General features: G+C 45.6%; 2 protein-coding genes and 2 non-coding genes across 8 annotated transcripts in view; 2 read left to right on the top strand and 2 right to left on the bottom strand.

Moving 5' to 3' along the window:
* sfmbt1 (Scm like with four mbt domains 1) overlaps positions 1-8688 on the bottom strand; it is an 18336-nt gene extending 9648 nt beyond the window's left edge. Inside the window, exons 1-6 of one of the 5 annotated variants that reach the window (XM_076014390.1) lie at positions 8310-8688; positions 3749-3806; positions 3557-3651; positions 2801-3044; positions 1976-2064; positions 1-167 (exon numbers count right to left, since the gene is read on the bottom strand). The exon at positions 1-167 is cut by the window's left edge and continues 86 nt beyond it. In XM_076014390.1, coding sequence (XP_075870505.1) covers positions 1-167; positions 1976-2064; positions 2801-3044; positions 3557-3651; positions 3749-3773 — 620 coding nt within the window. In that variant the 5' untranslated portion in view covers positions 3774-3806; positions 8310-8688. Of the gene's footprint in view, positions 168-1975; positions 2065-2800; positions 3045-3556; positions 3652-3748; positions 3807-4985; positions 5091-6034; positions 6214-8309 lie in introns of those variants that run through there. The other 4 variants (XM_076014387.1, XM_076014391.1, XM_076014389.1 and 1 more) reach the window with 4 other exon arrangements.
* A 1604-nt stretch (positions 8689-10292) lies between these two features.
* On the bottom strand, positions 10293-26530 carry LOC142880364 (protein kinase C delta type-like). Its single transcript, XM_076014228.1, has 17 exons — positions 26282-26530; positions 19409-19539; positions 18966-19238; positions 16232-16400; positions 14553-14584; positions 14380-14465; positions 14045-14174; positions 13845-13945; positions 13667-13751; positions 13249-13370; positions 12821-12994; positions 12608-12699; positions 12406-12468; positions 12140-12278; positions 11838-12026; positions 11614-11742; positions 10293-11486 (listed from the first exon to the last, which is right to left on the bottom strand). Exons 2-17 carry the CDS (start codon positions 19515-19517, stop codon positions 11328-11330), a joined length of 2052 nt encoding a protein of 683 aa, XP_075870343.1. The 5' UTR covers positions 19518-19539; positions 26282-26530; the 3' UTR covers positions 10293-11327.
* On the top strand, positions 18410-18481 carry trnae-cuc (transfer RNA glutamic acid (anticodon CUC)). Its single transcript has one exon. It is a non-coding gene; the product is annotated as a tRNA-Glu (tRNA).
* On the top strand, positions 18646-18717 carry trnae-cuc (transfer RNA glutamic acid (anticodon CUC)). The gene has a single exon. It is a non-coding gene; the product is annotated as a tRNA-Glu (tRNA).
* Positions 26531-26920: the final 390 nt, after the last annotated feature.

Genomic DNA, 26920 nt, shown 5'->3' on the forward strand with positions numbered 1-26920 from the left:
GCGGGCGTGTCGGGGAGCCCCTGGGTGCCGAGCAGGCGCAGCTTCAGCCTCCCGCCGACGTTCTCCTCCACCTCGGCGGCCCAGGCCAGCGCCGGGTCAGCGCCGTCCTGGAGCTCCACGTAGCAGCCGGCGCACAGCAGCTCCACTGGGTCTCTTCCACGGTGCGGCTGTGAGAAGGGGAGAGAGGGGCGTTGAAATCATGAACACAAGGCGGAGGAATTTGAAGCGGGAGGGAACGAGCGCGCTGCGCGACTAAGTAGCGGCGCTGAAGCACGCTGTTGCTCAAAGCTCGCTAATGGCTCCGCAGGAATGTCACAGGCTGTTCCTACGGCAAGTTTGCCCCCGGCCGGCGGCACAGCCTCTGCTGGCGAGAGGAAAAGACAGCCAGGTGTACATCTAAGACAGCTGCAGAATCTTTTCATTACATTTGGAACTCATTCAAACAGATACCAGTTAGTCTTCCAGTCAAAAAAAACATTCAACTCTCTTAAGTCCTCCGGGACAGAACTTCATAAAATATTAAGAGGCTTATTTAAAACTAGACTACCCATGCAGTTTTCCATGTTATTTTTAGGAATTCTGGATTCACGGGTCAGATGAACTGAGGAATATCTATACGGTATCTTGATGAACACTGGGGAAAAAGACATTGGTTGCACCCTGACCCACCTACAACACTGGAGTGGACGAGCAGAGTAAATGACATAGACCTTATGGAGAAGATTACCTTCTCCCTGCGCCTTCACAAAGGTCCTTTTATCAAACGCTGGACCAAGTGGGTTGGATTGGTTGTCTACAAATGGAAGAGCTGAAAGGTCAACTCTGCCCCTGTTTGTTTCCTATTGTGAAATATCGATTTGTTTGTAATGCTCATAATTTATGTGAAATCTCACTGAGCGTTCTACTTTCTTTTCATCCCCTCATAAATACAGTGCCTGTCTTTCCCATTGTGTTCCAAGTTTTCAAAAATAACAAACCTGATTTTTTACATTTTGTTCAGTTTTGTAAAAACAAAAAAACAAAAAAAAAAACCTGAGAGGTAAAAAATTGACTGTATAATGTTTGACAGCAAACACTGAACTTTAATGCCATCTCTAAATAAAAAAATGTTTAAAAAAAAAACACAGTAAACTCTCACACACAACCATTATTTAAGAGGGACAAACGTGAAGCACAGTGGATATCTTCCTGAGAACTTTCTGAAATTTTATTTACTTTCCCGTTGTCGGTTTCCCATGACGAGTGTGCGCAAATGCCCCTGGCGGCTCTACAGAAGCCTTCTGTCTGTGAATAAACACTGCAGCCACCCAGCATATTCAAGACACCCCATCACTTCACAGCCAGTTGGGATTGGATGAAAGTGCAAGATCTGCTCCGCCAGGTTGTGAAATGGAGGTAAATGTATTGACTCAGTACCTTTTTCCGTTTGAAATGTGCATTAAGGCGAGCGCTGCCAGAGAGACACGGCGCTTGAAGCGAGTGGTAATGCTCTAGGAAGTGTTTACACCCAAACTGTCACAGCAGCTCTCTGTCAAGCCAGTGTGAGCTGAAAAACACTTGCAACTTTTTTTTCTCTCGAGTTTAAAATAAAATACAGCAGGTTTTGTATGTGCGCGTGTGTGAGTCAACACCACAAAATTAGCTATTGAAATTGTTGTGATCACCTCAGGGCGTTAAACAGCCCAATCCAGTGTTTTCCTGCTGTCGGCTAACGTTGTTTTTTTAATTAATCGCTTCAGCAATAATCAGGAACGTTCCCGGCTCCCGCTTACATTCGCTGCATTACATATGTTTAAGTCATCGGATGAATTATTGAACACCTGTGGACGTTGCTGCTCTTGGCACGGCCGGAGCGGAAAGCTCGCGCCCCGGCCGGGCGAGCAAGGAGGAGGAGGAAGAGAAGGAGAAGGAGGAGGAGGAGGAGGAGGAGGAGGAGGCTTCTATTGAGGCCAGCTGCTGTGTTCCAGCGCCTTACCAGCTCCAGCAGGTTGGCAGGCGCGCTGCACTCCTCCAGCAAGGCGCTTTCCAGCAGAGCCTCCCAGTCCGGGTGCTTCTCACGCACACCTAAGTTCAAAGCAGACACACAGAAGTCAGTTTGCAGAAAACCTCACAATGACACAGAGTCGGTTACCGAAATTCAAACTGCTGAAAAACAGCGGAAAAGAGCGACCACGGTGATTATCTGACGAGCCAATCAACCTGTGTTTGTGGTTTGAGGCAAAGGCTTCATTCTAAACAACTTAACTCGATTCTATCTGCTGAACAGGAAGAAACACGAATGTGCCTCCGCAACGAGCGCAAAAAAACAACAAAAAAATGGTCCAAGCGAGTGTTTTAACAGAGTTTACCATAGTGGGGCACTAACGCAGCAGAATTATTCATGACTCCTTCCTACGCTCGACAACGGCGCTCTGACTTAGTGATGTGCATGATACTGGAAAAACTGTGCAGCGTTCAGCTGCGGGTCACAAATCCTCAAGAACTCAAAAGACGGAGAAGAAGAAGTTGAACCGCCTCAGTTGCACAAATTAAAGTGACATTGTGGTGGAAATTAGGACATTTCATGTGCAAAATTCAAAAACCGTTTTGTATTTCAAAGGCGGGTTGTGTTATTCGCATTCGTGAGAGGATCAATGATGGCATTTTTATTTATTTATTATAAAAAAAAATGTTTTATATACTGCAGCTTTCATTAATTGTCTTATTCTGTTTTACTTTTAAAATAAAGATGTTCCTTCATTCTGGACCATTTCAACACCAAGCATGTAATTCCCCTTTCACTCTTTTTACTGTGCCTCACCCTCAGGTGCTCTCATGGTCTTGCCGTGCTGGCGGCTCCAGCCCAGCGGGTGGAGGTCGGCCGCCATGATGTCGCACCAGAAGTCCGCCCTGCGGTCATCCTGGTAGCCCTCGTAGCGTAGCAGCAGCAGCTGGCCGCACGTGGTGATGATGGTGGCCACCCAGAAGGGGCTGTCGGCCTCCGAGCGAACCCACACCTCCAGTTTCATGCCCGGCGTCAACCCAGTCTGCAGACCCTGGTCCACCTGAGGCAGCAGGGACGGAGACAGTCAGTTCTCAAGGTTCCCAGTTAGGACGCACGCCTCAGATTTCCAATTTTGATGGAGCAATGACTTGTCATTGCAGTGTTGGCTGAGTCTTGACTGGTCTTTATCAAAAATCCCGAGTCTGTCCAGTCCAAGTCCGAGACGAGACCGAGAGCCTTTAAAAGTGGTCTGCAGACCAGGACCAATCTTCAGTACTACAACACTAAATGGGACTTTGAAATGTGAGGCCTGAACCTGAAAGAAACATGCAACTCACACACGTTGGTGACGACAAAATAAATGAGAAGAAATTCTGATATTATTAGCAGCTTGTTTTTCACTCGGAAACCTTTGTGCCAGGATGTGGCTGCACCTCATTTCCTTGAGGCCTGACAGGTCGACTCATTCTTTCGGTCTTAGTCACACTTACAGATTGGGAGCGAACGTGTGAGTCAAATATCAAACTTTAGCCAAACGCTTTGGTCAGCGGTGACTTGGAAGAGGGAACCCACATGCTTGAAGGCGTGATGGGGCACCGACTGCGCTCCCGTCTCCTCCAGGTAGTCGTCCCAGTTGAAGTCAGACACGTCCTGGGCAGAGTCTCCATCTGAAACCCACACGGCAATACGTTTGTTCGGACTATTTTGTTTTTCAAGGACATTCTTTCAAATTCATTTCCAGCAGTTGTTCACGAGAGTTCCTACCGGACTCCAGCGACTCCTGACTCATGCTGGTGCCTCCTCAAGGCAAAGAATACAATTCCTAAGGAGAAACAAGAGGGGGATTACCATTCTGAAAGAATAAAAAAAATAAAAAAAAAAGTAAAAAAGTACCTCGCCTCATCACCCCCCAATTACCCACAACACACAAGTGTAGCTCTCAGAAGGATTCCACGCTCCGACAGTCGTCAGCAAAACGTGAAACAAGGAGGTGAAAACCTCTCTTTCACTGCCGGTTGCCCTTCGTGCCACGGATCATTTTAAATAACAGTGATATCAGACAAAAGTTAAGCACAAATGAGGAACAATGACACGAGTGAGCTGATGACATTTGAAGTCAGTCGTTCAGGCTGGCAAGGTCAAAATGAAAGGAATCTGCAGTTGGCGGGGATATTTTTCTTCAGTCAGTTTGATCATCAAAAGGCCTCAAAGCTGTTGTTGACAGTTCCTCTCCCCTCCAAACACTTCCCTCTGACCCGGACTGCGATCCGGACTAGAAACCACCACAAGTGAGGAGCCGAGTCCCAAATGACTCCACACTACTTGCCATTCATTTGTGATGGAGCGGCCCGCCACCTACACGACGCACCAGATGGAATGTGATCGGCAGGGAGAGCATGCAAGCATCCTAATCTCCCCGCGGCTCCACTTCTGCTCCTGGAACTCATTCCGGCTTATCTCCTTCTTTTTCTTTCTCCCCCGAAAACCGTTAAAAAAAAAAAAACGTTTCACGCTGCGACGTGCGATTTTCGTGCAGCAGCGTGAAGCGTCTGCGGACGCACGCATCAAGCGCTGACGAGTCCAACTGACCCCGCAGGCCTTGATGATGACGAGCAGGAGAAATAAGTTATTCTAACAAGAGGGGTGGGGGTGGGGGTGGGGGGGGGGGAGAGAGATTGAGGAATAAGGGGGCTCGGCGTGACAACAGCAGAGGGGCTCAGCATATTAGGACAGGGAGCACGGCCGTTCTGTCACGGCGGCTTCATTCACGCAGCCTGTCAGGTCCGTCTTTGTCACATTTGACGTCTCCATTAAACCCCCCCCCCCCCCGCCCCACACCCCTCCCCCAAACCCCCTCCCAGGAAAACCGAGCGCCGCCACCGCGACCCCCCGCGCCCCGCCGGGATCAGCGCCACCTTTCACCCGCGACCCTGCCCTAGACTCCTTCTGTCTTTCTTTATGCACCCCGCTCCCTTTGACACACACACACACAGACACACACCAGAGGGACCTTATTGTCTCCGGGGCCACACTCCAAATATGAGAGTGGGGGGGGGGGGGGGGGGGGGGGGAGAGCAGCTGTAGGCAGAAGAGAAGAATTACAGATGTGAAGTTTAAAGGCAGTTTTCTCAACACCTGACAAGGACGTCAGAGACGTCGGAGCTGTGAGGAATTCTTCAGCGGAGTCTCGGTTCACGGCTTTTACTACTAACGAATCAACATAAAACTCCAGGGACCTTCGTGATTAATTCATAGCTTTTCACTGCTGCTTTTCCATTACACCTAGAATTGCGCACAACATAAATATCGCAATGAAAAACTGGTCATGGAAACACCTAAACTTTGAAAAACCTCTCAAATATGGCTAGAAGGTTTTGAGGCTCTGGTGAGGTGGTTTCAGACAGATCCATATGGAGGTATATTGCAAAAGTGTCATGGAAACACTTTTTTCGCATTTATACGTCACTGGACGTGATGTACGGGGTCACGTCACCAGCTCACTTCAAGTGAAAATGGTGCGTCATGAGTATTTTTTTACAAGTAATCAAAGAGAAAAATAAAACAACCATTCTTGACAGCAAACAACATCAAAACGCAGATTTATCGCAAAACGTTTTGTACCTCCATCCTCCTCAAAGTGGGGTCTGGCGGGACGAGATTTGACAAGAATTACGGCTTATGCGCTTTCACATCATTAAATTGAAACGCCCGCAAATCACAGTGGCACTTTGTCAAAATTTTAGAAATATTGCTTTTATTTTTCAGAAAACTTTAATGGACACGCACGCAGCTCATGAACGATGCTGAACACTCTCAACAGACCAGACCTCCTAAAGGGAGGAATCACTGGCTACATACAAACTTTAGGTGACTACATTAAAGGACGACTGAGATTTTTTTTTTTTTTTTTCTCACAATACACGTTGAGAAGAAACTATAAAGACTTGGCTGAAGATCAGCAAGCTTGTGTGAGACATGCATGTATCACATCACATGCCATCACTGTGAACAAATTTCTAATTAAGCTAGGCAGTTTCTGCTTGCTCTCACTCATCCTAGTGCCTGAGGCTCGGGCTTCTCCAGCACAGCCTCCTCCTCTGGTTCAGAGAGACAGGAAGGAATGAAACTATCCCGTTTCATGCACCGTAAGCGCTCTGTATGGTCCACAGCTAGCGGCGGCCGTGCCTGAATCCGAGAGAAAGCAGCTGCGCGCACACACACACACACACACACACACACACAGAAACAAGCACACACTGGGGTCTGAGATGCATCCTTTTTTTTTTTGCCAGCGCTCAGTAAATAACATTGTCATCAGCACTTAGCACAATCCAGCCCCTGATATCCCTTGGCAGGAAATGCAATCTGTCAGAACACACAGTCAAACACAGCGAGGTTTCCCCGGGTAATAAAAGCAAAATCAACTTTTGAGTAAAATGAAACTCGCAGTGCAGCAGCATTATGTCCCCAAACATTACCGATGGCTATCTGCTGATCACCAGTGGGTCTCATTACATTTTAGCCAGCCGTCAACACAGGATTGGCAGCAACTTGATATCTACAAGTTGGTTTGCATTCATGCTTTAATCTTCAACTGTCGCGTCTTTCATTTCATGTTTATTTTATTTTTTTCTCTATTCTGGGTGTGGGCTCAGCTACCTAGCTGTTACTTTTGGTTTAATGTCTGTGCTACACCCAGACACACCAGTCCCAAAGTGCCAATTGTGCCAATCGTTTCATTAAATGCTTTGAACGTTTAAAAATATGATCAAATTTAAAAAAAAAATAAAAAATCATCGCCAGGCTGAATAATAATCATTCCCATGAATATATATGAGACAACGGCTAAGGATTTTGCGTATTTCTTCCTCAAAATTCCCAGACTGTTAGCGTTCAATGTAAAAAATACCAACATCAAAGTCTTTGCAGTCACACCCTCTGATCATCACTAGTTATTGGCTGTTACAGGTGGGGGGGGGAGGGGGGAATGAATATTTATAAACAATTACAGCGTACATTGCACCTTCAATCTAGTAAATTCCACGAAATAAAATCATGATTATTGACACTGCAGCGGCTAACAGAGGCTCGCAAAGCAGCCGGTTGGAGGTGGATGGATGGCTCGAGATCTGCCAAACTAGTTCCGTCGCCACAGCGACATACGTTTAACTTCATCTAAATGAGTGATGGAGGGGGGGGGGGCTTTTAAGGACACACTAACGTTCCCTCTCTTTCACACAACGCACAGCAGTAACGCCAGTTTATTCATTCCGCTACAACAACAACAATAATAATAATAATAATAATAATAATAATAATAATAATAAATAAAATGAAAAACCGCTGCTCGGCTTCACCTCAGAGCGGCGGCGCTGCCTCCGGATCCTTCAAGTTGCACAATGGGGGAAGTTACAGAGCCACAAATATGGGTTACAGTCACACAACGTGTAAATGAAACAATGAGGAGACGACAACCGTCTCGGAGCATCGCCGCGCGCCACCGAGGCAGATGGAGAAAATATGTACACACTCCCCTCCATTTAAATTGCAGCCACGACTTTATTGAGCTGTTTGTTCTGAGGCTACACGCGGAACACACACACACACACACACACACACACACACACACACACACACACACACACACACACACACACACACACACACACACACACACACACACACACACACGGCGGCCGAGGTCGTACAACCTTTATTATATAAGAATTCGACATTAGTAATAAACGGCAGCTAGTCAAAGAGAGCGTTTGAAGGAAATCGCCACACAAATCCTGCCGCCAAGTGAAACTAGCTTGAGGTTGCGCTGCTCGTAAAGGCACACAAGCCGCAGCGTTCGGCAGCAACAGAGATGGGCCATGAACGCAGCAGCGGCAGCAAGCAGCGGCGGCTGTGCAGCGAGACTGAAGCGCCGACAGAGGAACTTTCACTCTGCGGAGAACGTGACCAAATACCGAAACGATCTTTAAAAAAAAAAATTTAAAAAAAATTTAACAAAGAAAAAATTAAAACCCTGGTCAACAAAGAACAAACACGGCGGTGTTAAAGGGTCATGCGGGATTTGCTGGGCACATGGTAAAATAAATCGCCTGCGTCCGAGTCAAGTTACTGAACGTCACGGGCTCGAAGCAATGAGAGGAGCAGGCTTGGCGAGCAATAAGGGCGCTTACACTCGACCGAAGCCGACCCATCTTTTTGAGAGCCGGGAAAAACGGCAAGCACGCCACCACGCCGCCAAACACCGCCGGAAACGTGTGACAAACAACGCGCAGCACGTGAATATTTAGTCGCAAAATTGGAGCCTTACCGCTAAGTAGTTTTTCCAAGTCGCTTTTTTAGATGCCGTGCCTCTCCGCCTGCTCACCTCGCAGTGTAGCGTCAAGACGCCCGCAGTCGCAGGCCAGCGGTTCCCCTGGTGCCTTTCAAAGTAAGTGTCGTTCCAACGGCCGTCGAGCGACGAGCCAGTAGAATCCCGTCCGCTCCCGCTCGGATACTTCCGGTTAGGGCGTGACCAAATCTCGCCAGCTTGACGCACTTCTCGTTCACGACCTCATTCCAATATGGCACAAACGGCCACTGCGCATGTTCTGCCGCCTGTATTGCCTGCGAGCCCGGCTACACCACACTGACTTCCATCTTCGCGCACACAATAAAATATCTCACAATCCCAGAGTCGAAGCGAACAAAATGTGTGCGCACGCCACGAGAAAACAAAGATAATGAATTGCCTTGGAATGTTTTCGATTTTCGTCTGAACGTTGACGAGCTCCGGAAAACAGACGTTCACGGCTTTGATCCCCGGCGGAATCAACACTTAGTTATTGGCTGAGCTGGGATTAATTGTATGTAATCGACCTACTTTTGATAAGTGGACTTCCATTTGTTCCACCACGAAAAAACACTCATTTCTGTGATGAAGTACCACGAATAATAGTGTTTGTTCAGAATAAACTCGATTTGCTTTTCATTTTATTACACCTAATGATTTAGAATTAAATTATGTGGCGCTAAACAAAAAGCCAAACCCAAATTTCTCTGAAGAAAAACAAAAAAGAAAAACAAAATGGACATTACAACCGACGGATTAAATAGGCAGTATTTTCCACTGCTTGTTGGCTACCGTCTGCAGCACAATGATCGCAAGTCGGTGTGTTTTTTTTCTTTCTTAACAGGATCGAGCGAGAGAAACTGCTGGAAATGAGCGCTGACAGTCTGGATGCAAACCCCAAAGTGCCTCCATTTCCACTTAGAATCGCCCGTTTCTTTATCTCACACGAACCTCTTTTTTTAGAAGCCGCGTTCACGAGTCTTTTGTGGTGACTCTGCGGCGCAACAACAAAAAAAAAAACAACACGTTTTGTCGCACATTTGGACCACATACTCCGACAGCCCCCTCCACAAAAGACCAACCCTCCCGATGCCCATTTATAACAAAAGAAAAAAATAATAATAATATTCGCGTTTTGCATGCGGCGGGGTGGAATAATTTCAGGCTGCAGAGAAAAGGATCGAGTGGTGCCAGAACAGGCGGAACAATCCGGGAAGCATGAATTAAACCGCAGCAGGCAGAGTCATACTTCAACTCGACGTTCAACTCGACATTTTATTTCAACGCAGTGAGGTGTCAGTAATATGATTCCCAACAGCTGGCTGCAACTCTTGTCCGGACCTCAGTTTATGTAGATAAAGGGTGGAAATTAGATTTTTTTTTTAAATTATTTTTTTTGTATTTTGCATGATTCATTTGAATTTACATCGCGTCTTGGGTTGTGCATTTTAATCTACCGGTGAAATGAAATCGTTTTTTGCGCTATCAAATGTCTTTTTTTTTTTTTTTTTTTTTTGCACAAAAGCAAATGGTTTTAACAAGTTTTTGTTGCATTTTCCTTTCAAACTGTCGCTATTTTTTGCTTGCTGTCTGTTAGGTCTTGGTGTCTTGCTCATTGTGTGTCGGCTGCTGCTGTGCTGGTGTGGACAGAGGACGAGGACAGGTCCTGAGTCGTGCGCACCGTAGGAATGTTGTCCTCGTCTTTCAAGCCCTGCTTTCACTGGTAGCTAAGACTTACACCACCTGACCACACGGTGGCAGTAAAAGGCGATAGGTCGACGTCTGAGAAACGCCCCGACTGTTTGTTTGTTTTTTGCCCCCTCTTTAGTTTATAGAGCTACAGCAGGAGCTGGAACAGCCACAACAACAGACGGCGCATAAATCTGAGTCGCCATTCAGAATTTTTCAAAAGAGTTTACTCAATTATCTCCATCTCCGCCCAGATCGAGACAAAACTAATAATGAAATCACTGCAGTTGTTTATTCATAATTTAGTTTACAATTTTTTTTTCCATGATTGGTTGTAAAAGATGAGTAAAAAAGTACAGCGTTACTGACAGCTCAAGAAGGCATACATAGTCATTGTCTCATACACAGAACAGTTATCACATTAAAATTCTTACATTCAAGTAATAGAAGACCCTATTTTTTTCTTTCTAATACCCTCCCATGTAAAGCTACACACTCGTACACGTATATTATGTACCCTTTTTTTTTTTTTTTTAATATACAGGTTTCCAGTAAGTCCAGCCTGTTTACAGCCCAGTTAATAGAATGTATACAATGATTGTATATATTATGTTTTGGATGCTCAGTGACAAGGTAAGAAGATGTGAAGACAGCCATAAAGATTTTTTCTTTCTAAGAAAACACTATTTCTGTGGAGAGGATCTCAGACTCTGGAGTGTTATGAACAGCAACTTCAGTTAATGAAGGAACCTATTCAGACTTACAAATGCATACTTTCGCATGATGCCAGATTAATATACGGATCTCAAGTTTGGCCAATTCCGTTATTGTTTGCGCTGCTTGGTTTGCGACACAGGATCTGGGATCAGCTGATTCTGTTTCTAATCCAACACCAGACAACATCACAACTACTTTAGCACCGCTTCGGTAGAAATACCTTCTCTTACACCCTCATTTGCACACATGGACTGTAATATGAGGCATAAAGTGGGCAAACCCTGCGGCAAAATAGTGTGCACCAGGGGGACCCTCCTGACTTGCATATGCAGTGGCAGGTGTGCACCGTGAATTTGCATGGATGTCAGGTGTCTGCCTGAGGAACATGATTTTGTTCAAATGGGACTAAACATCCCATAAAAAAACAAACAATAAAACATCAGAACAGTCCGGAAAAATAGTTGCGACAATCATCCCTTCTCAGTACTGATTTAGCATTGCACTGTTTCCTAGAAAAAAAATCCTTTAATTTCCCACAAGGCAAAACTTTTTGACAGAATTATTTTTACAACACCAGCATCTTTTAGTTCTTCATTTGGTGATCATATGCTCCAGTGTTGGGTTGACAAAGGAGAAGCCGGCGAACGCACTTTGGTCCATGGAGTCAATGAGGTTCTTGTCTGCGTGGGACAGACGCGGCTTCTCGCTCAGGAACTCGCGGTCAAAGTTGCTGCAGTCGCTGGGGGATTTCTGTGGGTGGTCAGACAGACACATATATCTGACTAATCTGACAAAGCTCAGTCTGGTTGCAGTGAATTTGTGATGCAAATAGACGTCGGCAGGCGCAGAGTTTATGGGGAAAATGAGAAGCTCATACCACTTTGGGCTTGAAAGGAGGATTCACTTCTCTCTTCTCCAGCGCTGACCAGTTGATGGTGCGGAAGAAAGGGTGTGCACGAACGTCTCCAACCACACCCAACCTGCGACTGGGGTCTCGCTCGAACAACTGGAAGCACAAGGAGGGACATGGTGCAGAACTTTTAACATTGACAAACCCGAACAAAAGCATCCAGCACCTTAGATGTCGTCATCAGAACTTACCAACTCAATCAGACTCTTGGACTCCTTGGTGATCCATCTGGGGTAGTGGGGGGTGTCCGACCGGATGGACTCAAACAGTTCGTCCTCGTCGTCGCCTTGGAAGGGTGACTGCCCGATCAGCATTTCGTACACCAGCACACCGAAAGACCACCAGTCTACCGAGAAGGAGTACTTCTGTCCCAGCAGGATCTGAAAGTCAAGGAAAGATTTGTCAGGGATCACGCGATAAAAATAAAAAGTATACATAAATTTGATAGAAATACAGTGATGTGAATGGGACAACTATCTTTCCAGCGACTCACCTCGGGGGCGATATAATCTGGTGTGCCACAAAATGTCGTAGCTCTGGCCTCTCCAAACACATTTTCCTTGCACATGCCAAAGTCTGCTATCTTGATGTGTCCGTCCTTGTCCAGCATCACGTTGTCCAGCTTCAGATCTCTGTGGAAACAGGAGACGCAGGAGAGGACGAGACATCATGCCACCAGTTACAAAACCATGTCAAACACGATGATGGTCAAAAGTCACTTCAGCCCCCGTCTAAGTCCAGGTGCACGTCTGTTTTTACCTGTAGATGATTCCTTTGGAATGGAGGAACTGCAGCCCCACTATTATCTCCGCTGAGTAGAACCTGAATTGTTAAAATGTGCAAAACATCAATTAGAGAAAACACTTTGCTGTGATTATGGGCTTAAGCTACAGATCCTCCGTTGTGGAAAATGACATGATGTCTCCGCGCGGCTCCCTGCGCTACCTTACAGCGCACTTACGTAGCTCTGTTAATGTCAAAACGACCTTTGTCCTGAATGTGGAACATCAGGTCGCCTCCGTTCAGGTACTCCATCACAAAGAAGAGGTGCTCCTGTGCAAAAAAACACAGACGGGATAGTCAACGCACTGTTATAGGAATGCAACACATAATGCTTGTAAACATCTTACTTGCATAGAGGACGTTTAGTGTGTGTGTGTGCGTGCATGCTTACTTTAGACTGGAATGTGGAGTAGAGGTGCGTGAGGAAGGGATTCTCCCAAGCGAGGGCCAACACTCTTTTCTCCACCATGGTGCACTCCACGTCATCGTCCATGAGGACCACATCCTTCTTCAGGACCTTGACAGCAAAGAATTGCCCTTGTCCTTTGAGCTCCGCAAGCAGCACCTGACCATTCAAAGCACACGGGAGGAGATCTTTCAAGCATCTTTCATGGCGATGAGTCTCTCGAGGCGGCTTGATAGTAAACCGCAAATATCCTCATCCCTCGATTTGTGTCGTTTATTTATTTATTTGTTTGTTTTTTCTTGAATGGGAATTCTATGCAAAATTATATGACAAGAAATTTTCAAGAAATTCTGTGTTATTAACACACTTGAGGTTTGCGAAAATGCTTGAGACACGGGCAAAATGCCGCCTACCTTGCCGAAGCTGCCCTTTCCCAGCACTTTATGGAAGATGAGGTGGTTCAAGGTGAGGTGCAACCGGGGAGCTGCGGGCTTGACGCTCGAGGCTGGGGCCACGTCATTGGGTGCCGTGCCACCTTGGATCAGAACACAACCACGGCGTAAATACACAGAGAAATACGTGTGAGAATTCATGTAGGAATGTAATATAAGCCTAAGAACTTGGCAGTTTGACGACTGTCTTTAAAATTCATTTAAAGTCAATAAACCATTAGTTCCTCAAATGACCACATATGCTTAATACACATGCATGAATAAATGCATTTGAACGTTTTAGAGAAAGAAGTTTTGGGAGAAAATTATAAGATCCGTTTTGTATCCAATGGATGGCACTTATTGTTCAACTGCGTGTTCTCCAATGTGTAAATCTCACCACTAGGGTCTGCTGTTGCATTACGGACATCTTGGTAGATTCCAATGTCTGCTGCATTTGAGTCTTCAGACTTCTTGACAGATTTCTAAAAAGAAAGAAATGATATAGATATAATATATACATTTTTCCTCCCCTTGTAACATTCACTGAAATGAACACAACATGGGGCAGTGCAAACCTGGGAGACTTGACGCAGAGCTTCTGCCAGTAATTTCTGGTTGATTCCACAGAGATTGGCCACTTTCTTCTGGCAGTTGCTATGAACGTTCATGCCACAGTCTGTTTGTGTGGTGAAAAAAGGAAGGACACACGCTGAGTGACACGGACACAACATAACTTCTGTTTCACGTTACAAAAATAAAAGAAGTGTGAGCCCACCTTCACACTTGAGGCCTTGTCTGTACAGGCCCCACAGCAGACTGCCGCAGTGGTCGCAGAAGGTGGGACTCTTGTAGTTGTAGGTCTTGAAGCGATGCGGCATGTCAATCTTGAAGCGCTCCTTCTGGAACTACGCACATCCACACAGCCGTCAACAAGAGCCATTTTATCTTCCCTGTGATTGTCACTGTGTGCTTTTCTTTTCTGCCTTGACGAGGTGCCACTTTGAGATAATCAATCATTCAAACACTGCAGGACACTGCGAGCCCACTCGCAGGAATAACAAATTAAAACACACCACTTGTAACTGACGCTAAAACATTAACTTTGCTCACCATAGTGTCGCGACTGTTGGCCGCCGACCCGGTGCACTTGCCAATGATTTTTTCGATGCACCGCTTGTGAATTGCTGCGTTGCATTCTGGGGGAACAAACAAAATGTTTCACCCTGAAGAATTTCAACAAGCGGAGAGAAGGAAGCAAAGAGGTGGATCAATGAAGCACTCACGTCTGCACTTGTAGCCTTGCTTGTTGAGACCCCTGTGAGAGAGAAAGACATTTGTGCTGTTACTGTGCTTTTTAACAGGTGACAAAAATATTTCCTTTCAAAAAAAAAAAAGAGTAAATTGCTCCGTAATGAACTTTATGAAGGGCTTCACTCCTCCCGAAGCCCTGGGTGCACGGTGAAAGAAACATGAATGGATGCAGTAAAGGTATAATTCAATGTGTAGATTGGTGGTCTTGGCACATCGAAAAAAGATCTCCTCGACGACAAGCCCGTCGACTTCTCCATCTACTGAAGAGGTTGAACCACTTCTTGGAAGTCACTGTCATGCAAAACAGTGTCTGATACTGGCAGCATTTGGCGACCAGCAGTTGGCATTTACCAACTTTTACTCCACAAATTAGATACAATTTCCTTGGCGAAATCGTTCACCAAAACCGCTGCTGTGAATGAACCACACAGGGGGATGGGACTTGGTGAAAGGGGAATTGTAAATATAGAGGATATAACTTTGGTCAGTGCTGAATTTATGTCCAATATGCTCAAAAGAATCTACCGCATCTAGATAATAAATAACCATTTGTTCATATTGAGGCATTCATCCTTCCTGGGCTGCCCAACAAGATGCCGACCGCTGTGAGCAAGACCCTCGCCATGTGTACATTTAAAAGTAGGAAACCGAACTACAGCGACTGCACACTTACACCTCATCTTTACTACTTTCTACACTGTAGATGCACACTGAAGACATCAAACTATGACCAAGATATGTGGATTAATGTGGCAAAAGAAAAGAAATGTCAAATACCTCAATATGTTATGTTATGAATATCTCATATGAATGGTGGCTTTACTAGATCATCTAAAATATAAAAGTTGTTTGAGTTTTTTGGTTTAATACATATTACATGTGTGTCCTTTCATAGTTTCGATGCCTTGAGTGACAATATACGCTGTGAACAGTCATGAAAATGAAAGAAAAAACATTTTATATCAGCAGTATGTGTCCAACCCTTTGACTGCTGGTGTACATCATGAAATGCGGAGACAGTGAGTCCGCTGCATGTTTGCTGAACAACATATTTCCTGCACAGCCTGATGAAGTGGAGGCTTGGCACTTGGCGAGCCCACCGACAGCACTGGGTTAACGCGGTGGACAAAGTTGGAATACAGCATGACAGGCCCCAGTGGGATTTTTGTGAGACAGTGACTCGTACTCACAAAGGACTCACAAAAGCAGCTCTGTTGTTGTTTCTGCCATAACCAAACCCCACAGGCTGCCCCCTGTAGGAAACTGGAACCGCTACTAATTGGGCTTTCAAGGAAGCCCCATTGGGAGGGCTGGATATTTTTAATAAATGTATTTTCTTTGGACAACTGTTACTTTGTATTATTTTCTGACCAGAAAACATGCAGCACAGAGCAGCACAAGCAATTTGGAATAACAATAATAAATCTGCCAGTGGCTTCCGAATGAAAACAGCACAGCTGGGTGTAAAAATCAAACAGAGGCAAGCAAACAGACCAGTGGATGATTTGCACCAGACTGGAAAACTTTACCCACAGCCTATAAAAAGATGGTCAAACAAACAATCGACTGTGTGTCGGACAGCTTCTTTTTTTTTTTTGCAACTGAATCAGTGCCACAGTGTCACTGAGACGGAGGGGACTTGGCAACTTACCACACAAAGTCTCTGCAGACGGAGCAGAAGGTGGGCTGGTTGAAGAAGATGGCCGTGAACTCGTGGTTCCTGACGACATGGACCTTGGGCTGCTTGATAGCTCCTCTCCTCCTGTTCAGCGTGGTGACTCCATCCTCGGGCATCACCTTTACAGACTCCTTACTCGGCACTGTGGGGTGGAAGGCGGTAAAGGTTCACAAATTAAGAGAGAAAGGCGTGTTTTTCAGGCAGCTGCAGAGATCATTATTATTGACATTTGCCCTTAATTGATAAACATCAAAGATTTGAGCTCACTGTCCTCACCTACTTCACTGCCAATTGCATGCATTCATTTTTTCCAGACTCTCTGGAGGAAACGAGGCTGTGTTTTATATGTGCCCTTGCATGTTGGCATGAACAAAATGAACCTGTCCTCCAACAAAGTACGTTTTGTGGTTGTCTTAATGGTTGCAAACCTATTAACAAACTACTTTAACATTGTTTGATGTTAATTTAGCTGGAGTGAAAAACCTTTTCAGCGCTTCTACTGAAATCTGCAAAAAAATAATTGCCGATGATTTCTGCAATTTTCTCCCGGATATTAAATAATTTATCATTCTGGATTTTTTTTTTTTAACAAGACATCACAAAAAATAATTTCTGCACACATGGCCAACTTGCAGAATTTATTGCAACTTATTGGTACAAGACCTTTAATTAGCTTGAAAAAGGTCTATTACCGAAACGTCGCAATAAATTCTGCAAGTTGGCCATGTGTGTGGGAACTCTTTTTAGTTTAATTTGGACTTAATTGTCACCCTCAGGGGCACCTGCCGAGGAAATAGATGCACAAAGATTTTTGCCTATTCTGAACAATATATCACGGAAATTATTTTTTTTGAATTATTGAATCAGAAGGTCCAACAGCTCAAATTCACTGTGATTCAAGGGGAAAAAATGCCATCCTGGGTAAGGGGTTCCCATTGACACAAGTGGGTAACTACTTGGCAGGGTCAAAGGTCACACTACAGAGGAACAAGAAGGGAGGCGCACGTGAGGGAGGAAAACAAAGAAGGACCAGACTTCAGTCGTGGGGGCCGCAGGAGGGATGTGGTGAGAAAAGAACTTCACGGTCGAGGAGACAGAAGCCACAGGAGCGACGGGCTGCGGAAAGTAAATCCAGCCGCTCCTCTGCCAGTCGAGCGACAGATGTTTACGTTTGGACGTTTGCTTCGGCCGGTGAGTCGAGCCAAAGCGGAAACGTGGGAGTGAGAGCGATGAGAGGAGAGCTCAGAGACAGGTGCCTGGAGATACCAGAGGCGGCTTTTCAGTAAAACCCAGGGAGTGAGTGAGTGAGTGAGTGAGTGAGTGAGTGAGCAAGTGAGTGAGTGTGTGTGTGTGTGTGTGTGTGTGTGTGAGTGGGAGGCAGCAGATAGAAATCTTCCCCAGCAGCAGGAACACTTCCCTCCCATGACCCTCTCACACTCCTCCCTGACAGCGAGACCCCGTCTGGAGGCAGAAACTCCACCGTGATTCTGCCAAAGTTGTGACGACCACAAAGTGTCTCCTGCCGTCTGGGCTGAATGCAGCGCTGGCAGACACGGCCGCTCTCTCGCTCGCTCAATCGCTCGCTCAAAATTTCTGCTTTTGAAATCAACTGCAGAACTGAAACTGCAAATAGCTTCTTGAAACTGGATAATGATTGCGACGGCACTTTGATCAAAGGCTGCTGACGGATCTTTTGTGCTGCTATTCGAGGGCGTTCAAGTTGTCTGATCACAGTGGTTGCAACCCCTGTAATTCAAGCTTTTTTTTGCTCTCCATTTCTGACAGCCGGGATAAACAACATTGCTTCAAATAAATATTTTGATTTGAAGCACAAAAAAAGTTATCACTGTCCCACTCATAATTTTCTTAACTAGCCAATTCAAAGTAAATCCAGCCAAAGATGATGACCTTAAAGGAATGTTCTGATGGACACACCTTCAGTCACACGGCAAACTCAGAGACAAGCATCCAGATTAAACCTTGACAGGTGAAGTAGACTGATGATGGCAGGCTGAGTGTGCTGTGAGACCAGGTCAGGAGACTCTTTAACCTGCCACTAGAGGGCGCTGCCTGTCAAAACTGATGTAGGGTGCACATTACACGGTGTCACATTACAGGGGAGACCAGAGGAGGATCGAAGGTGACAACCACTCCCTGGTGGTCTAGTGGTTAGGATTCGGCGCTCTCACCGCCGCGGCCCGGGTTCGATTCCCGGTCAGGGAACACAACTTTTGCACCAGACTCAATTATCATGCGTTTACAAAATTATTTTAACCATCAGAGAAGCAGTGAGGTTAAGATTCAGAACTGTGTCCAAGAAAGCAAAAAGCAATTGAGACACTAAGCGACACGCAGTCGAACCATGGGCCGAGTGACTTCCAGGCAGATCCCTGGTGGTCTAGTGGTTAGGATTCGGCGCTCTCACCGCCGCGGCCCGGGTTCGATTCCCGGTCAGGGAACTCTATTTTGGTTTTGGTCATCAAGTTCCCACAAGAGTTTCCTTGTTGTGGGTAAAAACAGTCGCGTTGGATTTAGTCCATACACTACAAGAAAGTACATGACGATAAATCTCAGTTACTGACAGTCTGATCGTAACAACCAATCATCAACCTGAAATAAAATAATCACGTCAGACACCTTTAGTATTTGAGAGGAAGAGGAAGAAAATTAAAGCTGTGTTTTATCTGTAGCATATTCTTTTTTGTACCTGTGTCACCGTCCTCCAGGTAGTACTGGACAACCATCTGGATCCTCCCTGACGGATGAAGGTCCACCCAGAAGTCGGCGTGGCTGTTGGTCTTGGACTTTTTACAGCGTTCCGCCAGCACTGACATTCCCATGGTGGCCTTGGCCAGAGGCTCCTCGTTGCTCTGCATCAGCACCACCTCCAGGACCCGGCCCTCGTAGATGTGAGCGTCGAAGGTGGACTTCCACGTCGGGTACATGGTGGGCTTCCTCTGGACCAGGGTCTTCCCTCGCTCTGGTAGGACGGACACGCGACATTTTCATTGGGAACGGAGTCACTTTTGTTGGTGTTGCATTTCCGCTCTCTAACAGATGGTGGTTGAGGCAATTAAAACCTGGAGGTCTCATTTTTTTTTTTTTTTTACTTCACAGTCTGGATTTAATCACGGCTGCGCCCGTGCGTACCTGTGTTGACCGACTCCTTCATCTTGACTGCACATATGGGGGGGTCGGAGAGAGGAGGCAGCACGCCGACGTCATAGGCCACCAAGGAGATACGAAGGAAGGGCGCCATGGCGACAGCTCACTTTGGCCCCCTGCAGCAGAAATCGTTGAGTCACAGTTAGAACATGTCTCTCTTTTTCAAAGAAAAGAAAAATTCACAGAAAAACGGTCACTTCATGCTCCGATTGCTCAAGTTGTGCACGCAAAACGAGAAGGAAGACGTTTGGTGGCAAGAAGCTTCCTCGCTTCTGCAGGGGGAAGTCGACGTTTTCAGCCCGGCAAGGGATTTTTGGAAAAACCTCGAGCTCACATAGAAATTTAAAAAGGACAGAGAGGAAGTCCCGGACGGAGGCATGCGAGAGTGATCTGTTCCGTCTCGGAAGGACAGGACTTTCAGCCACTTGGACAACGGCAGCACCAGGAATCATGCAGGCAGAAAGCACCGACTGCCTCCTTAGTGGCGTCGGTAAAGGTGCTGGAGGTTTTATTGCTTCGGTTGTGCTGCTGAAATGTATTCCGACCCACAGGGAAATGATCCTCGTGGCAGAGTTTCGAATGCGCAAAACTGAAAGAAAGTTGACAAGCACAGTGATACATCTGCCTGCTTGCTTCGTCTTTTTTAGCCTGGATTGCATCAATGTCTCATTACCGCTGCCCTGCGTGTGTTTGTCAAACACGCACACACACACACACACACACACACACACACACACACACACACACACACACACACACACACACACACACACACACACACACACACACACACACTTCTCCTTTATGTGCTTCTTGTTGGAAAGTGAAGACGTTTTCTTTACCGATTAACTGTGTTGTGCCTCGAGGGCCCTGACTCTGTGTTTTCTTTAGTACACTTTTTTTTTTACACACTTGTCAATACTCTGCAACGGATTAATAAATCCAGCACTTAAAAACACTGGATGCTGAACGTTACATTTCTGTTTTGTTTGCAACGCTGCGCGTTGTTAAAGAAAACTTCCGAGACCGACCGAGCCCCCTTACTTTCTCAAGGCTGTAGAGGAGTCATACAACCCAGCAAACGAAGAGACTAGCTGGACCCCGAGGGCACATTACAACTCATTCTAATTCCCAGAGCAGCAATGCAATTGCACAGAATTCCTCCGCGCAGCACATTTCTTTCTCAGAGGACTAGTGGCAATAATCTTTTTAACCCGTGGAATTATCCCGACTCTTGAGTTCCACGTCGTGGTGTGCAGGTCCCAGCAACAATACAAACACTCTTAACGCCTCTGTGAAAATCCATTACTACACCGTAGTCATTTCTGCACATATAATGGATGCGGATAAGGCAGCTGCAGAGCCCGCAGGAGGATCCTGTCGTCTGCAGGCTCCTGCTTTTTAAATATTCATTTACAGGAGAATTGCTTTGTTTGTGTTATATTTCTCCTCGCTGTACCGTTTTTGCATTAAGAGTTCCCGAGGGACTGAACATACATGTGCCGCCTGCGACACCTGTATATTTATGCTGCTAGGCCATTAAATATAGGCAACAAGCTATTTCCATCTAGGACACGGGCCAGTATGAGGTTGTCAAGGCGTGGCCACCTGCCGCCGCCGTACACCTTGAAACCAGTAAACTATTTCCATTACCTCTCAACCCAGTTCTGAGAGTTGTGATACGAAACCACGCACAGTCCCAACGACTTGTGTTTGTGTAGCTGAAACGTTTTTAGGGATGAAAGGAAACCCTGTCTCTAATTTTTTTTTCTCCCCCGCTGCTTTTTCTAATCTCTGGAGGGAAGCGGCTTAGCGCCACAGAGCTCAACTGTGCAGCACGTTCAGGTGTGTGTGTGACACCGAGTGTGTGCGTATCGCTCGACTCATTTCCTGCGAACGTGTTCTCAGCTGTACTGCGCAGACAGACATGAAGGTTGTCGGTCAGACACCAAACGTTCAACAGTACAGCAGATGGGGAGAGAAAATCATGCGATGTTGATATCAAAATGAAATAAAAAGTTCACATCCAGGAGAAAAAAAAAATAAAAAAATGACCAACCATTTACGTGTGGAATGAGGAGATGATCAGATTTCAGTAGAAGCGCTGAAAAACTGTTTTGCACTTAACTTAAATTAATATCACACAAAGTTAACTTGTCTTTTCACAGGTTTCCAACCATACAGCTAAACACAAAATGTACTTTGCTGGAGTACGGGTTCATTTGGTGCACGGCAACATGCAAGGGCACATATAAAATAAAGCCTTACTTCCCCTAGAGAGTGTGGAAAAAATGAGTGTGTGCAATTGGCCGAGGAGGGGTGAGTGACGGAAACGAGCAAAGCGGGGTGGAGGGGGAGAAAAATAAGCAAGGCCAAGTGGACACCAGCAGGAATAAAGATGACGGGTGGCAGATTTGCCTTGAGATCCAGCCGAATGATGGACGACCGCCTTCGCCAAACACAACTAACTCCCGGAGAGCGATGCGTGCAGCTGACAGCCTGTCATTAGGGCTGCCCTCGGCGATGCCTCAGAGGCCAGCAGAGGTGTCATTTTGGGGAAGCAGCGATCGGGCAGGTCGAGCAGGTTCTGCGCGTCAGCCTTTCAGCGACGGGCCTACGCAAAAGACAAGCACCGTGACGGGCTTGCACAAATACGCACGCAAATAAAGGGGTTACGCAACGCAGGCCAATGAAAAGAGCTGCCTTGCAGTGTTTTTAATCGAAAATAATAAAAAATGAGCAGAGCAGAATGTGGACCAACCTGACCTGTCAGGTGATACAGCTGATAGGGCTTTACTGCGTGTTATAAATAATCAAGCCAGCAGCAGCGTTGCTCAGTTTGTAAATGCGGGAAAACTGTTGTGTAACACTGGACGGCAACAGCAGCTGGTATCAGTGTTGTTGATACCTTATGAGTGGCAGCATTTTAATTGGAGTTGGATTCATTCATGTGCGACTGACGTGCCGTGTGCGTGCTAATGCAGCCACTTTGTCTGGTACCGTCCCAAGTTTGTTGTCAAAGCACGGAGCAAAACACGGCTTCATTTGCGTGAAGGCATATCGCTGTCAGTCCAACTAAAAACAGGGGTACTGTTAGAACACAGAGTTTATGACTGCAAAGTCTCACTATGTCTTAATCCAAGCAAGTTTTACATAATCTGAGTATACATTTTAGCACGATACAAAAATAATCATATAATTAAAAAAATGAAAAATGTGTTGTTTTAACTGTAAACTTGTCATGATGTGATCAAAATGTGCCGCACATCTTATTTTATTTTTTTTTTATTCCTATGCTGCTAAGTACAATTTTTTCGTTAGTTGCGGACATCGACCACATAGCTCGAAACATATAAATCAATACTTCAATGTTACTTTTGATTTGACCACGCATTAATAAAGGCTACAAGGAGGACTGGTTCCATCTTTTACGCTCAACTTTGCAAGTTCTTTTACCCAGTCCAACTGGGTGCTGAGAATCTTTTTCAGGTCGCAGGTGACAGAGTATCTTGAAAAGTATTTGGTTAACACAATGAATGCGAGGAAAAACCCAGCCCGTCTTGCAATATACGAAAGGATGAAGTGTCTTTGAAAATTTCCATAAGACGGAACGCATTTTTTTTGCTTGTGAGAAACGAGACAAAAGTGACAGATTAGCGCTACATAGCATTCCAAAAACAGAGCCGACTTGTTTGTTCACATAATACGTGCTACTATTTAATTAAGGGTTTTTGAAGCTATAAGGTTTTTCCAGGAAGTGCGTGACACTTATATCAGTAGTTGACATTTTATGACGGCTACTTAAAGAAGAACGCTCCCACTGGAAACTGATCAGTCATAAAAGAGCAAGCTGTCCTCTTTGCAGTGTTGCAGTGTTTAATTCAAATGAGCCGTGGAACCATCCCCCCCCCCTACCTTGATATATGAAATATGAAGTAGATGGCAATAAATATTGTAAGTCTGTGGGTTGTGATCCACGTCTAGGGGACAAGCGAATAAATGCAGTCTGAGGAAAATTTGAATAATCACTCGGCCCTTTGAATATACGGGCATCGGGTTTCGCTGACCGACAAACTGAAGTGGCTCTGAGTCACGCTACTGTTTTGACCTTTTCAAATGATGATGTTAGTTTTAAGTAAACGCAGGGAATCAAATGATGTAATAAAATATCCACCCAACCCCCATCGCTGAGGCAGACAGCTAGCAGGCCGCAGACTTCATGCTCCTCTGGCAAACTTCATATAATCTAATCAACTGGATTATTGTCCAGGTTTATCAAACTATCACGGAAAGCTGTACACTTGTGTTTGAGTTTCCTTTAAATCCAGTTTTAAAAACAAATGTCTGTAAAAACATGATGCTTTTCTTACAAAGCCAGTAATCCACCACTCCTTCACTCAGCCAAAGGTGGAACTCACATTTCACGCACACACACTAATAACCTTGACTTGAACAAAGCAGCCTTTAATGAATTTCAGTAGGGGATGGCTTGAAAGCTCCCCTTTCTTTCAGCAGGCAAACCAAAGTTAATGTCTAACGCGCACTCCCAACTGTGTGTGAATGCGCGGACACGCAAACACACACACGCGTGTTGTGTCAACAGTTGGGCTACTTAATTACGACTGTGTATGAGTAGGATGAGGCTTTGACCAAAAAGGGTGATTAAGGACTTTATTGGCTTTATGTGAGGATAAATGGCCGACACACACAGGGACATTTGCAGGCAAAGACACACACACACACACACACACACACACACACACACACACACACACACACACACACACACAGCAAGAAGGAAATGACTGGGTGGTAAATGGATGTTTTCTGAAGTATTTAACACGTGATGTTGAAAATGTATCTTAAAACTGATAAAAGCATGTAAATAATACATTAATGGCAGGCAGTGTACAACAAAATAATTGCCTCTCTGGGCAAGAGGCAGGGGGAGAGATTGATTTATGATGACTTTTCAATTGAACTATTTAACAAAGCCATGTTATTAGAAAACAAAAAAATGTGCCTGAGCAAGGAGCACCTCGCAGAGAAGACTGACTTTTATACAGGGAGCTTTTTCTCTTTGTGCTTGTGTGAGCCCGTTTAATTGGAAGAGACAGAGAGCGACAAGGAGAAGAGAAGAGAAACGGGTGGTGACAAAAGGTCAGGGGTAAGTTGTGAGTAAAGCCATCATCACCCAGCGCGGAATCAGCAAGTCGGGCAACTCGCTCAGTGTTTGTGTGTGCTTGCGTGTGGAGTCGAGCAGAACAACAGGTGTGTTACAGTCGGGATTGCCGTAGCAGTCAGCTGACTGTCAGGAATATCAGATTTTTGTTTAAAAAAAACAAAAAAAAAACAACAACAACAACATGGGGACGTCCCGTCTCACATCAGGTTATCGAGCCTTCGTAAAAATCAAAGTCTGCCTCCACAAAGCGCCACTTCCTTCATAAGATACCGGCACAGTTGTGTTACAAGAAACATGTGTTCTCCAGTTTGACAGGAGAAGGCAGAAGAAGACTCGCTTATAAAAGCAGCAGAGGCGTAAAGTATAGGCGACCTGGCCGGCTGACGACTTGTGTCAACGGCCTTGGCTTCCAAAGGCCGACTTGTTTACAGCCGCAAGAATGCACAGCAGTTCTTGCGCAGACACTCCCACTGAACTTGTTTTGCTTTTATGTCCATTGTAATGAGCTGGTGGTGGATGTCTCAACTGCCTATTCCATCCATACAGGGGCGATGAAGAATGGCGCTGCTACGTGATGGAAACTCCAACTAGCTAATCCTGAGACCTTTGACACGTGGGGCCGGCGGACTTTAGTCCCCACTGAGCAATGCAACCCGGCAGGGACCGGTCCAATCACAATATGGCAAAGGGCTCTTCGCAACTTGTGCCGCATAAAAAAAAAGGATATGATACATGCATTTTATGCATGGTTATCGAGATCAATTTTTAACTTAATGACTTAATTTCGATGAAGTCATACACATTTTAACACGACAATTTTGTGTCTACGTCTTTGAGTGTTCAAAAAAAAAAAACACCCTGCAATATAAGTTTAATGTATTGCTATTATTACCTGTAAGATTACTTGAGGGACTTTAAAAATAATTAATTAAATAAATAAACTTTTAAATTCACTAGGAATCATTTCGGGGGCCACATATGATAAATAATTTTTTACTTCTGCCTGCTAAAATGCATGTTAAACGTCACTGATTCAAAGCCTTGGTGGAGTTTCAGTGCACTTAAAAACTCAAACCGAAACGCTTAAAGTAGTTTCTAGGCAGTGAACATAACGTATAACTGATGTACAACTCTGTTTTCAAACAGAGCGATCTAACTCACCGTGTTTGATTCATCGGGACGCCGCGCGCTCTGCTTACTGAGTTTCTGAAGTATAATGACTTCCGGGTATTGCTTAAGACGTCCTTTTCCCAACTTTTGAACGGAGACAAGTGCCATTTGAAGAGCGTTAAATTGCAACAAGCCCGCAATAAGTGTCCCTTGACTCGTTTAAAACTAGGCTAAAGAACAGGGGGCAGGCATTCCAAAGACAGACAGCGTCTTATTTTCCACTTCCCCCCCCCGAAAAGTCGAAGTCCGACTCCGCCGGCTCCTGCAGCGGTCTGATTGATGCCTGCCGAGGTTCAGAGCAGAACCTCGCCGGGGAATCAACCCAAAAGTTGGGCACAAAAGACTCGACTGACTTCTCGCGACTCGGCAAACAGCAAAGTGCAATTTAGCGACACTCTGGTTAATCTGGTTTATCGCCCCCCCCGACCGACCAACCGACCAACCGACCCCGCCGACAAGTCGAACCGCCGAGCACCGCCGAGCACCGCCGAGCAGTGACTCACCTCTTCCGCCGGGGTTGTTAAAGTGTCTCGGTTGGCCGAGTGACACAGCCGAGGTTCGGGTGGTGTTTTGTTCTGGTAGGGCTTCCCTCGTAGCAGGTTCGGCTTCGGGGTGAAAGAGGAAGAAGAAATCTCTACGGTGTTTGAAGAAGTGTTGCAGCTGTCAACAGTTGAGCCAGTCACTCCTGCGTCTCCCTCCTCCTCCTTCTCGGTGTTTGCCCGTCTCTCTATCTGCGTGCGTGTGTGTGTGTGTGTGTGTGTGTGTGTGTGTGTGTGTGTGTGTGTGTGTGTGTGTGTGTGTGTGTGTGTGTGTGCGCGACTCCGCCACTCCGCTGCGGCTCTATGGCAGCGCGCGGGACAGAGGGAACAGAATGTGTGACGTCACTCAGGTGAATTCCCAAAGTGACGTGACCGCAAGTCGTTAGAAAAGAAAACATGCACGGAGATCGTGTTGACGGGAAGTGGATGGGCATTTAAATTCAAGTTGCATTCCTCAATATATTTATTCAAATTATCTATATAATAGCCTTCTTCATTTATTTATCCATCTACTTTCTATTTCTATTGATAATTGTTATAATTATACTACTACTACTACTAATAATAATAATAATGTTAATTCTTATTATTATTATTATTACT

This window comes from Nelusetta ayraudi, unplaced genomic scaffold, assembly GCF_046127955.1.
Source record: "Nelusetta ayraudi isolate G7.1 ecotype Tasmania unplaced genomic scaffold, CSIRO-AGI_Nayr_v1 ptg000168l, whole genome shotgun sequence".
Taxonomy (NCBI): domain Eukaryota; kingdom Metazoa; phylum Chordata; class Actinopteri; order Tetraodontiformes; family Monacanthidae; genus Nelusetta; species Nelusetta ayraudi.

Bases quoted from the DNA above. Each gene is read 5' to 3' on its own strand.
- LOC142880364 (XM_076014228.1), bottom strand. From the start codon at position 19,517: ATGGCGCCCTTCCTTCGTATCTCCTTGGTGGCCTATGACGTCGGCGTG. The intron at 16,401-18,965 runs GTACAAAAAAGA...TCCACCCCACAG, and splicing joins CCTGGAGGACGGTGACACAG to TGCCGAGTAAGGAGTCTGTA. The intron at 14,585-16,231 runs GTAAGTTGCCAA...TCTCTCTCACAG, and splicing joins GTCTGCAGAGACTTTGTGTG to GGGTCTCAACAAGCAAGGCT.